General features: G+C 40.6%; 1 protein-coding gene across 2 annotated transcripts; it reads right to left on the reverse strand.

Annotated features, from left to right (window-relative positions):
* Positions 1-8,160: 8,160 nt before the first annotated feature.
* On the reverse strand, positions 8,161-10,193 carry LOC124869697 (alpha-2-HS-glycoprotein-like). Of its 2 annotated transcripts, none has more exons than XM_047367737.1 (7): positions 9,907-10,193; positions 9,585-9,695; positions 9,378-9,459; positions 9,144-9,298; positions 8,978-9,073; positions 8,816-8,899; positions 8,161-8,741 (listed from the first exon to the last, which is right to left on the reverse strand). In XM_047367737.1, exons 1-7 carry the CDS (start codon positions 10,102-10,104, stop codon positions 8,358-8,360), a joined length of 1,110 nt encoding a protein of 369 aa, XP_047223693.1. In that variant the 5' UTR covers positions 10,105-10,193; the 3' UTR covers positions 8,161-8,357. The 2 variants fall into 2 exon arrangements, with proteins under 2 accessions (XP_047223693.1, XP_047223694.1); XM_047367738.1 differs by having other exon boundaries at positions 8,816-8,884; positions 9,907-10,190.
* Positions 10,194-12,635: the final 2,442 nt, after the last annotated feature.

Here is a 12,635-nt window from a genome sequence, read left to right on the forward strand (position 1 = left end):
AAATGCTAAACTCAGTGGAACCAACTCTTCAGAGACAATGCTGGATATTGAAGCTGACTACCAAGCAGACATGGGTGTGTTGTAGAACTTGAAACATGTTTACATCTGTAAAAAAAAAAAAATCTGTTAAATGTGGACAAGCCTTTTAATCATTGTAGTATACGTATACTTGATTGAATTCAGTTAAACTTTATTTAAAGGCTGGCAGTTCAGGCCACTAGCTGAAAAAGGTGACTGGCAAAAGATGGCAATGGAAAGCCTTCTTAAAATGGAGTCAAAGGTTGAGTGCACACAAGACTCCATGAAGCTTCTTGTTCACGATGTTTCCTCTACCCCTGCATCTCTCATCTTCGTGGACAGAGGTATGCTTTTTTTCCTCTCTGCAAAGCTGTTCCTAGGTTCAATATAAAATACTGAAGCAACAGATGATAGCCATGATATTTTGCTTTTTCAGGTCACTTGTCTCCTCTGTCTCTGACAAAATTGCCCTCAAGCTGTGGTTACACCATCAGGTCAACCCAAAAAAATGTGGTCTTGGTGGCACCTTATGATGGTTGCTTTGTCATTATTCAGGTGGGTTTTGTGTTATGACTGCCTTCACATTTGCATTGTCTTTGCAGTGCTTATCAGTCTCTCTGGTTGCAGGAAAACTATTATGTGCTTCCATTGCTCTGGTGGGGCCTACCGGTGAGAATGTCATGTCCTTTAATGGGACATGTGCCACAAAACCCTCCAATGGTTACTTGTCATGCTGAGGGCATGGTTGTGAAAACCGAGTGGACCGCCTCTGCTTCAAAAATCAAAGCAAATGGTAAGTATTTGCCTCTTGCCTTCTGTTGTGTTGGCTGTGGTGCTGTTTAGATCTGATAATTTAAAAATAAATTGTTGCGGCTTCCCAGGAAATTGGCTGCAAATTTAATACTTGAGCCCAAGCCACAATAAAAATGTCCTTGGGGTATGGAGGACCAATCCTGCAATACATAAGCATACATATAGAAAAAAATAACTATACTGGTAGCTAGAAATATAAATTAGTGTGCCATTAAATGCAACAAATAATAATAAAACATTCACCCAATAATTGGTTTTATTTATTTATATAGATAGATAGATCTATAGATACTAATCTCAATTTTTATTTAACCTCTATGTTCAAATGTTTTTCTTGAACCATTTTCCTTTTCTTTTTTTTTTTTAGTCACCTCAACATGCAGCTGGAAATGTAAAAAGGGATTGGGGAGAGGCAGAGACAAAGGGGGTGGTCTTTGGAACAGCATTACCACCTCAGCTTCTCTCCTATTGGCTGAGGTCAGGCCTCTAGGAAGAAGGGGCTGAATTTCATTATGGCTGCCTGCCTGGTTCTGAAAAGGAGCTAGCAGCAGTTAACTTCTGTTACATTGTAGGAAAAAAGTCAGGAGTGTTGTGGATTTGGTGGTAGATGGCGCTGTTAGTTGGGATAATGTACTGTATCCTGTTGACTCTGAGGGAATACTGCATTAGAAGTACTTGGATGCATTCACATTTATGGACCTGCTTTCAAAATCAAAGCATTACTTGATGATGATCTAACCAGAGAAAATCTATTTTAAGAACTTCAACGTTAAATTAGCATCTTTAAACATTTACAATGATACTTCCTTAATATTCAGGTATACATTTTTCAAAAATAAAGCCTCATAAATGTGGCCAATAATATTCACCATATTAATAACCTTTTTTTAAAGTAAATTGTCATTCAAGTATTATTTCTGTCCTGATTAAGAGTTCAATTTCTATAGAAGCCATTGTATTAATTTTCAAGTGAGATTTCTAAATTAAAGCCTCACAAACATGGGGGAAATGAATTAAATCAGCATTTTCATAAAACAAATCTGTCTTTTATTTCAGGATTATTTTTGTCCCAATTAAGAGTAAACAATTTACACGTTACTCAAAAGTATTGTTCATTTATGGTGCGCAGTTCAACAATGTAATTTCTACATGAGGGTATTGACTGAGTCACTAGATTAATATTCTTTAAAGAAAATTGTCCATAATCGCAGGCTAATTTCTGTCCAGATAAAAGGTTTAACTCTGATGTCCTAGGCTGATTCTTCTCTGTTAAAAAGGGTTAGCCACATCTAATGTGAGATTTCAGAATTAAAGCAATACTAATATGGCAATATCTCTTAGTCTTTTAGTAAATTTATAACAACATTAAAAGTAAATTGTAGCTTTGTAAATGACTCAATTCCCCAATGAATCATCTGCAAATGTTACTTCATATATGATGTGGAAATTCCCAATTGCATCTCTGGAATATTCTAATAAACTATATTTACACTATAATTATCTTAAAAGAAAAATGTCTGCCAGAGACCAATTCCTGCTAAGGTTAAGAGTAGACCATCTATCTCATTAAAATGATGTAATATCTGCTGTCAAAATGTTAAATATGCCAATATATTTTTCAGCATACATGAAATATTTAATCCAGGGTGTAACACCTGTAGGGTACACAGGTTTGCAAACATGAGTTCCAATTGTACTTTGAAATACAGTACTCTCTACATGTAGGCCTACTCTGACTGATGCAAGTCCTTTTTTTGCCTTTACCTTTCCATGGGCTAGGGATGTAATCTTTGAATAAAATTATCATTAGACATCTTTGATGCTTTTAGAAATCCCATATGAAATGTAAATATAGTGGCATAGATGGATAAAGTTCTAGAAACCGAACTCCTAATCAGGACAGAAACCCTCCCTGAATGACAGTTGACTTTAAAAAGGTTATTAATATGGTGATTAATATTGGCCAGGTTTTATTTTTAAAAAATTGATGTTTTAATATTATTCAAGAAGTATCATTATAAATGTTTAAAGTCTCTAATTTAAGATTGAAGTTCTTAAAATGTTAGTAATGTAGTTCATCTGAGTCATGTTTTTTATTTTGAAAGGGAGTCCTTAACTGGACTGCTTAATAGTCAAAATTTAAGTATTGTTAGTCAACAGGATACCAAATCCACAACGCTACTGACCTTTTAGCAACAACATGACAAAAGTTGGCAGTTTCGCTGCTAGCTCCTTTTCAGAACCAGGCAGCCATAATGAGACTTGGCCCCTACTTCCCAGAGGCTTGACCCCAGCCAGAAGGAGAGGCAGAGTGGTGATGCTTTTGCAAAGACTGCCCCCTTCTGCCTCTAGGTTGAGGGGGGAAAAAGACAATATAGCGACCAGGGAATGTAAAAAAGAAAATCTGAAATGAATGGGCTCAGAAATTCATTGGATAAACTACAACAGGGATATATTGGAGGAGAAAATATATTGGTGTTTAACAACTAAAAAGTACTGTTAAAATTTGAAAACATTACTTATTTTTGAGGGGAAAAAACATGTTATAGTTGTTTAGTAAATATCAAAGGGCTATTTCATCAGATATCTTTACAAACAGCTTTGAAGATTTATAAGATTTCCTTTTGACACTGGTATTGTGGTAGTTTAGATGTAGAATGAAAAACTGACTTCTAACCTTCCTGTGTAAGAAAAAGAACAATTGAATGGATGTAGACCCTGGATTATCAGTCAACCTTGAATGTACTTTTTTTTTTTTTTTTACTTGCAGTAAATGGAAACTGGGAATCCCTATTGACAGCTGCACAGCGCTGTATATTTGGTATAGTTGAACATCCTGATGGTGTTGTTATCTCTGTACGCTATGCACCTTGCATGATGAAGAAGGTATAACCTTTTTATAATTAAACACGCAAGTCACTCTAAGGGGGGAGGGATGTTAACCCACTGGTAACCCACTCATTTGTTTGCAGGATGGAATGTACACCCTTGAGTTGGCTGCAGATGTAGAAACAAAGGTTTCATGTCCATCATTGTTGGCAGCTCAAATGAAACTGACAGAGAACCAAATAAAGGGTTCTGTGCTGGAAAAAGGCATTTCAGGCAAATGGCTGTATCCCTTTCCTACACCATCTCCAACACTTCCTCTTGCTCAAACAGCCTCCCAGATTCCTAGTTTTTCTCTGAACCCAAAGATCCCCAGCAAGCCAAATCAGGGTTCAAATCCTAGGCAGTTTCCTTACTACAATTATTTTCCAGGTTTTCCTTATGCTTACCTTCAAAATCCAGATGATACACCTAATAAACAGCCACAGTCCCCAACACATGCAAAATCTGTAGCTACTCCATCTGCAGAGCTCTATCTTCATCCATTCTATCCCCAATCACCTTTTCCTGTAATTCCACAAACGGCACCAGTGTCCCAATCACCACTATCTAAATTGGATGACCATCAGCTACCAAATAAATGTATTCTCTGTTTTGAGCTTCCTCAGAAACCAGAGTCACCTGCCAGCTACCCTGAGGTTCAAGAACAGCAAATCTATTACACAGGGGCTTTATTCCAGCCTCATACATATCCACTGTATCTTGAAAAATTGCCTGAGAGACCTGGGTCATCACATCCTACAGTGTCTGAGAAAGATCGAGGTGATGACATGCCATTCCGTCTAATCTGCAATCAACAGTCTGGACTTTCTCAGTCACCATGGTCAGAAATGTATAAAGGTGAAGTTCACCAGCTATTCCAACTTGTGTGCACCCACATGGAACCAACCTCAAAACCTACAGGTGTTTTCCAGCCACCACACCCTGAAATGCCAAAGGGCCAGGTATATGAGCCATTCTACCTCTTATGCACCTTGGAGAAATCTTGGCTGAAACATTCAAAAACTTCTCAAGGCCTAGTATACCACTCATTCTCCCTCCTCTGCAACCAGCAGAATCAAGCCTCAAAGAATGCTAAAGTTACAGAGGCATTGCAAGAACCCCCCAAGGGTCATCTATACCAGGCTTTCTACCCCTTATATTTTCAGTCGACTCAGAAACCCACTGGGGTTTCTGAGTCCCCACAACCAGTAACTACCGAAGGCCGGAACAATCCACCTTTTTTTCCCTTTTATCCCCGCCCAAAACCAATTCAAAAACCTGCTGCAATTTGGCCACTACAACCAGCAACTCCTCAAGCCCATGAATACCCACTGTTATTTCCTTTCCATGCCCACCCAAAACCAACCCAAAAACCTGCTGCAATTTGGCCACTACAACCAGCAACTCCTCAAGCCCATGAATACCCACTGTTATTTCCTTTCCATGCCCACCCAAAACCAACCCAAAAACCTGCTGCAACTTGGTCACCACAACCAGCAACTCCTCAAGCCCATGAATACCCACTGTTATTTCCTTTCCATGCCCACCCAAAACCAACCCAAAAACCTGCTGCAACTTGGCCACCACAACCAGCAACTCCTCAAGCCCATGAATACCCACTGTTATTTCCTTTCCATGCCCACCCAAAACCAACCCAAAAACCTGCTGCAACTTGGTCACCACAACCAGCAACTCCTCAAGCCCATGAATACCCACTGTTATTTCCTTTCCATGCCCACCCAAAACCAACCCAAAAACCTGCTGCAACTTGGCCACCACAACCAGCAACTCCTCAAGCCCATGAATACCCACTGTTATTTCCTTTCCATGCCCACCCAAAACCAACCCAAAAACCTGCTGCAACTTGGCCACCACAACCAGCAACTCCTCAAGCCCATGAATACCCACTGTTATTTCCTTTCCATGCCCACCCAAAACCAACCCAGAAACCTGCTGTAACTCGACCACCACAACCAGCAACTCAGGCCCAGGTATACCCTCCATTCTTCTATTTCTATACTCAACCATATGCAGCTCAGAAACATGCTGTTAGTCAAATGCCACATCAACAGTCCTTTGACTTCTACCCCAAGCCAAAGGCAACTACAAAGCCCAATGCTGTTACTCTGCCCCAACAGCTACAACTTCCTCAGGGTCCGACACTATCCCAGCCACTCTACCCTTACCACCTGCATACTCAACCAAAGCCACCTTTAAGACCCACAGATGAACCTCAGACATTGCAGTTAATAGATTCTAAGGGCCAAGATTGGCAACAAATGTGCTTTTATTCTCAGCTGTTAGCTGAAAATCAGCTAGCAAGCATCCCAACTAAAACTGCTGAGGGACAAGTTTATGGACCCTGTCAACAATTACAGCTACCAGCTGTTGATCTAAGTCGAGTGTCTTCTATGGGGACTCTCCAATTTTCACATCCTCCTGTTGCCAACTCTCCACAGAGCCAGGTTAAATACCCCTTCAACATTTTCCACTACTTACAGAAGCCCCAGTCTGCACAATTGTCCTCTGCTGCTGAAGCAAACGAACAGAAGATTGACTCTCTCAGGTCAAAACATGATTACCCTCTGTACTGCCCTCAGTATTGTCCTGCTGGTGTTTCTAAATGCTGCCTACAAATGGCTTTTCATCAGCATCTTCACATTTCTGCCCCTGGTGATGGTAAAGCTGAACCTCAGTTTTATACAAGTTTCTTACCAGTGCCATATTCTGGCTTTAGCCAAGGCTTGGAAACTGCTGAAATTCTCCAAAAGCTTTCAGCAGCAGCGGTTCTGCCGGCTGTAAGAACCAGTGCTCCAGCTCAAATTTTTCCTAGGGCACCTCAAACTGCTGATGCCATCCTACAACCAGATGGCAATGCTCCACTACCAAGGAGTGGTTTCACCACGATTGCAAGTCAAGAACAAGAACCAGTTCACCCTTACTTTGGAAGTGAATCTCTAAATCCCCAGTGGAGACATGTATCACCAAACGTCGAGCTACCAGGCTTGGAACAAGGCAAACCTGATTCTCCCAATGACCCCTTTAAACTGTGGGCTTCAAGCAATGGACAAGTCAAGGCAGTGTTGCAATATGAACCTTTTAAAATTCAGTTTCCTGAACATGCTATCCATTCTAGGCCTAATTACATGTCTTATCTTGGCCAACATGGTCTACATATAGGAGAGCAGGAAAATACACCTGCTGATGAGCAGCAGTCGTTGCACAAAACTTTATCACATCATAACTTTAAACGTGCAATTGACAGGTTTTTCTCTCCTTACTACATGTCTGGAGACTCTCCTGTGGCTAATTACTCTGTAGGCCCTAATAGCTCTCAAGAACAGCCTTCTGAGACGGGCTCCAAAAATTCCACTAAACTAGACAAGATGCAAAATTTACATTCAGAGCTACAAAGTTATGTATTATTAGAACATGGCCCACCAGGACGGGAGCCCAATCGTTTTAAGGATTCTCAAGTGTCTTTTAGAGAGTTTGCTCATGGTGCAAACTCAAAAGCCTTAAAACTCCCAAGACAAAATGCTGGTCCTCAAACTTCTGAGTCCTTCCAGGAAAAAAGACAAGAACTGAAGAGGCTGCGGGAAGGAACATCTAGTCATCCACTTGGTAATATCAACTATATGCAGAGAGATGGTGACACATCAAGTTCAACACATTTCTCTGACTCAAATTCAGTGAATTCCTACACTGAGCAATCTTTCAGTGCTGAACAATTAAACCCTGAAGTTCTAAAGTCATTTGAAAGCCTGTGGAAATCCGTGACTCCTTCAGACTTCAGCCAATTGTTTCTAGCCCATGTTCCAGGAAAAACTGAACTCTTCCAGGAAAAAAAGAACTCTGCATTGAACCAACTAGCCAAGGGTATGTCATCAATTTTTTATTATTTATGAAAGTCCTTTTCACCATTCTGTTTAACTAAATTTAATACTGTTTCTTGCAGAAATGGACAAACCTCTTCAGATGGAAGAAATTAGTTTTCTTTAATAAAATGTGAAAACTACTCGTGTTTTTATTTGTATTAGAAAACATGTGTGACATATGTGTTTTGTTTTTTGTAAGCTTGATGGTTTATATCCTAAACTGAAATTGCAGTCTGGGCACATTAAGTGGCTTAGCTGTCCAGTGCAATCTGCATTTAACCAAAATCTTCAAATTGTCTAGTTGCAATCAGGTATAAGTACCAGAATGAAGACATGATTGTTTTAAATGTTGGGATTGGATGGCTGACCTTTTGAACTACATGCCTCCCCCACATATTCACCTCTTTTCCAGCTATTGGAAATGCCCCTGGGTACAAAGGCATTCTGTTTGTGTGTCAACACACTTGACAAACAGGACTGTGCACTTTATCAATACATGTTGAGTGCCCTCATTGAACCAGCTTTTCTTTGCCAGCAACATCAAATGTGGCTTTTGAAGGGTTAAAAAAAACAACATGTTGAGTTAAAAACAAGGATTAATCTTTTTATTAAACAGTTGCATGCAAATCTAATTTCTAGTAATCTAAGCTTTTTCCAATGTTTGCTTTGCTTTAAATGCCATTCCTAACCTAAGACTCATGGGATATATCGAGACACTTGCAGTATTTCCTCTAGTACCAGTGTAGTTGAAACAACTGAGTCTTTAGGAGCTTAAGACATTTAGAAGAATCTGATCCTTCCTGGGCACACTTGCACTGGAGCAACATGATCTTTTTGAGCTGCAGAAGCACTGGCTACAATAGGTGCCTCTCTCTTCACCACAGTGATTGGGACCTCCATGCTGGCTGAAGCAACTGATGACGAATCGCCAGCAGGTGGAGAGGCACTGGCAGGCTCAGCAGCAGGGATAGTTGGAGCAGGAGCAACAGGGACCACTTCATCAGACTCTGAAGATTCTCCTGACAATAAGCCACTCGTGTAGGCGTTGTGGTGAGCGGTGAGTTTGTGGTGTCCAAAGCCGTGCTTGTGAGAAACACTACCCAGGTGGACGTGAACCTGTGGTGGCAAGGCAGGCCCTGTGGTGTTGGCATCCACAATTGGCATCTGAAAAGTAAAAACATCTTTTAGATTTCTGTAGTTTAGGTCAGCCAAAATTGTAAGGATTTATAGTATTTTACCATAGTGGAAAACATCTTGCAGTTCACACTGGGATCGTTTATACCTTCAGAAGTACAAATTCCACGTGCCTGGAAAAAGTCAAGCTTATCCTTTTATAGTGTCATTTACCAAAAACAAAATTTGCTATTTCTACATTCTTTAATAACCTCATTTATACTTACAGCCATAGTGTCATTCAGGGGCACACAGGTGTCATTGACACAACTGGCCTCAATTATAACAAATTCAGTTATGTACCTCTGCCCACCAGCCACAACCTGGAAGACATTTAAAAAGGTTGATACATGCATGACCTTGATCAATGTTTATGGATTTGTGGAGGCTCACCTGTGTAGACATCCTTCCAACCTCCAAAAGGGCATACGTTAAATTCTGTGTCACATTGTTGAGTTTTGTCAGTGAAGCTTGAACAAAGTTCAGTCCTTGCGTGTGGTTCAGAGGAAGGAGAGTAGAGCAGCCAAGACACATGTCCTCTGTTGATTCTGGATATCGACCGAAGAAAAAACGTCATAAATCCATGCTGTTTTTGTATCTAATGGGATGCGGGTGTGTTTGCACTACCTTCTGTTTTACATGTGAATGCTGTGACCGTTAGAACACCAGCAACCTTCTTGAGCTCCACATCACAATCCCCTTCAATCGCCTGTAGAAGCACAAAGAGTCAGTCCAAACAGCAGCTGATCTGTAACAAAGTCTTACTGTTTGATTATCACCATGTAAGGTTGTGTCGCTGTAACTGATCTGTGAAAGATGAATCTGAATCCTCACCGTAAGATGTTTGGGCCTGACTGTACAGTTGGCAACAGGTGTTGGGTCCAGTACATGACAGTCTGTCTCCAGCAATTCAATTTCCAGGACATGTGTATTATTTTCATCAGGCTTAGCAAATAAGACAAAATATTCTTTAATTTATTTTTTCAATGTGCATCAGTATTTTTCTTTAGTTCTTAATATGATGTGATTATATATTCTAAATCCAAAAAAATACACAATGATATGAAATTTAAACCCTCCAGTTCCCCAGCCATAAAATCTGAGAATCTGACCGTCTTTGACTGTAAAGAAGCAACATGTACACCGGCTGACCTACCACAGTGTAGATCTTGATCTCTTCGATCCTGTTCAGGGCATACTTGTAACCATGGGTGTGTTGGGCATTGAGGTAATCCCGAGCCACCAGCGCAGCCTCCTCAGCCTCGGGGGAGTCGCACTCGGGCCGCAGCAAATTTATTTGAGCCCATATGCCCCCCAGTAGTCCCAAAGCCACAGTGATGCCCAGGAGATGCATTTCTGTCCAAGACACAGTGAGGTATCAGAAAAGCGAGCAAAACAGACGATGGAAATAAGAGACAGAGCTCTAGATCCCTGTGTTGTATTTATCCTGAACTTTAAAATGAGTTAAACACAGTGATCCCCCCTCCTCCTGTGTCACATGTGGGCTGGACTCTGGATCAGAAGAGCTGCCAAGACAAATGGACACAAAGTCTAGGACGGAACAAGTGACCACCAGTTTAAATCAGTAGGTAGCACTTTACAATAGAGTTACAAATCATAAACTGTCTGAATCATGATGCAAGACATGGAATGATTTCCTGTCTCTCATCATGAGCTGAAGATCAATTCTCTACTGGATTGATGGAATTACTTCTCAAATAACAGATCATTAGTAAATAAATGTCAAGCTACTGTTACGTCCTATATTAGCAGAAATCAGTGGTCATTAGTGGCTTAATTGCCACTAATAGTGGCTAATGGCAAAAATGCATGAATAGAGAGAAGTAAAAGAAAGCTAAAAAGTGGTCAGTATGCCATCCAGCAGCCTTAGATTATAACCATATAACTACAAGGATAGCTCAGCATAACCTGAACAACTGTAACTAGGAGTTTCACCATAAAGACTAAGCTACTTCTAAGCCTCCTGATAACTAAAATACCTGCCTCCCTTTCTGATTTTAGAAGCTCTAGGGACCACCTGTTATATCAGATTTAATAAGCTCTAACTTTAATAATCCCTAGTTGGGGGCAACAGCCAACCGATACAAAGCATAGAGCAGATAAAAGATATATGCAAAAACAAGAAACAAAGAAATATAACAAATATTAAAATACAAGATTTATACACATCAGTGCCATTGAGGAGGTGCAAATGCTAAAGGCATAACAGCAGGGGTGTTCCCTCAGCTCAGAGCTGTTTGTAGTCCTCTGAATGATCTTGTGTGGCCCCCAGCCACAATTGTCGGATGGGGAAAATCCAGCGTGGAAGTGCATGCAGTTGATGCAGATGGATACTATTTTATATTTTTACAAACAAACAAAATCTTCTTGAAAAATGTTAAGTACAACAGTAACTGTTTATCATTCTGGTCCTCATTGCAAAAAGCTTCCATTCTGGATCTAACAGGGAGTCAATGAACAGAAGCTAAAATAGAGTAATACAATCTATTCTCATAATTTTCATCAGGACACTCACTGCAGCATTTTGGATCAGTACGACGCATAAAGAGATAATCACCCGCAAACTGTTGCTACATGTTTTCTTTGCTAATGTCGATATTCTTCTCTAAATCCATGATGAAAATACAAGTAATAAGTACTGATAAAATGAGTTCAAGAGTTTCAAGCTATATTCTGCATTAGTCAGTCTTTAAATTCTCCATAATCATACAATAACTCTTGTTTAGTAGTTGAATCCTGATTCCATGGTTCCACAACGGTCCTGTTGTGTAACCAGCTGTCTGTCTCCACCGAGGTCAGAGAGGAGAATTACGAAGCGGGGCCTCTCAGTGAGCGGGGTTTCAGCGACTGAACTCTTCAGAAGAGGATGTTTGTCAATTGCAGGGGGCATATTTGAGGGCCAGCGACATTCACCACTGCCGTCCTGGATGTTTGTTTTGTATAAGACCATCTGCACAACACACAAGTGTCACTCCAGGTCAGCAGCCGGCTGCAAACAGAGGTACTGATCCGTCTTTTCCTGGTAAAATTCCGGCCTTTTTCTCACACAGGCAAGCTGCTAGTAAAGGAGATGGTTTTAAAGTTGTCAACTGAAAGGACATTTCAGATGCAAACACCTGAGAATGCAAAATCTTGTTTTATCATCGGAAAGGGCGACATGTTTGAGGGCCATAGAAAAACTGATGTCTTCTCAGATGAGCAAGGGAAGTTTAAAATGTTCGCGTTGCATCCAAAACCTTTCTGAAATGAATGCCGTCTGTAATGATATGAAAAAGACAGCATCTTTCAAAAGTATGCATACCACTAGGATTTTATTCACATTTAATAATGTTACAACTGCAATCTTTAATGTATTGTATTGGAATTGTATGTGAGCCCAGCACCAATGAATACATAACTGTGAAGTGAAAGGGAAATAAGGCATGGTAAAGAATTTTTCAAACTAAAGAAAATCTGAAAAGTGTGCCATGCATTTGTATTCAGCCCCTGAGCTAGTACTTTTTAGTGCGTCATGTTGTGTACATAACTACTGTTGCCTGAAGCAGAGGAACGCGAGACAATAAATGTATACATGCCCCGATGAGTGGCTGTCAGACTCGAATTCTACCAGAAAAATAGTGCGGCATCTCCGACCCGGCAGAAAGATTAGCGTGAGCCACAGATGTGGCCGTCACATCCAAACAATTAAACCTGATAAAAGTGCGTGGTGATGACCATTTAGTTGCAGCTCCTATGTCTACAATAGAAACCCCTGTCAATAACGCTCATGAGGCAGCTATACCCCTGGTAGAGTGCGCTATCCCATCCTGAGGCAAAGTACAAACTACGGCGATGTGAGCAATTCATCGAGAGCTCCTTGTTTGG

The sequence above is a fragment of the Girardinichthys multiradiatus genome, chromosome 6 (assembly GCF_021462225.1).
Source record: "Girardinichthys multiradiatus isolate DD_20200921_A chromosome 6, DD_fGirMul_XY1, whole genome shotgun sequence".
NCBI classification, from domain to species: domain Eukaryota; kingdom Metazoa; phylum Chordata; class Actinopteri; order Cyprinodontiformes; family Goodeidae; genus Girardinichthys; species Girardinichthys multiradiatus.

Coding starts and splice junctions, on each gene's coding strand:
- LOC124869697 (XM_047367737.1), bottom strand. CDS start 10,104: ATGCATCTCCTGGGCATCACTGTGGCTTTGGGACTACTGGGGGGCATA. Junction 9,696..9,906: donor AGATCAAGATCTACACTGTG/GTAGGTCAGCCG, acceptor TTATTTGCTAAG/CCTGATGAAAATAATACACA. Junction 8,742..8,815: donor GCAAGATGTTTTCCACTATG/GTAAAATACTAT, acceptor TTTACTTTTCAG/ATGCCAATTGTGGATGCCAA.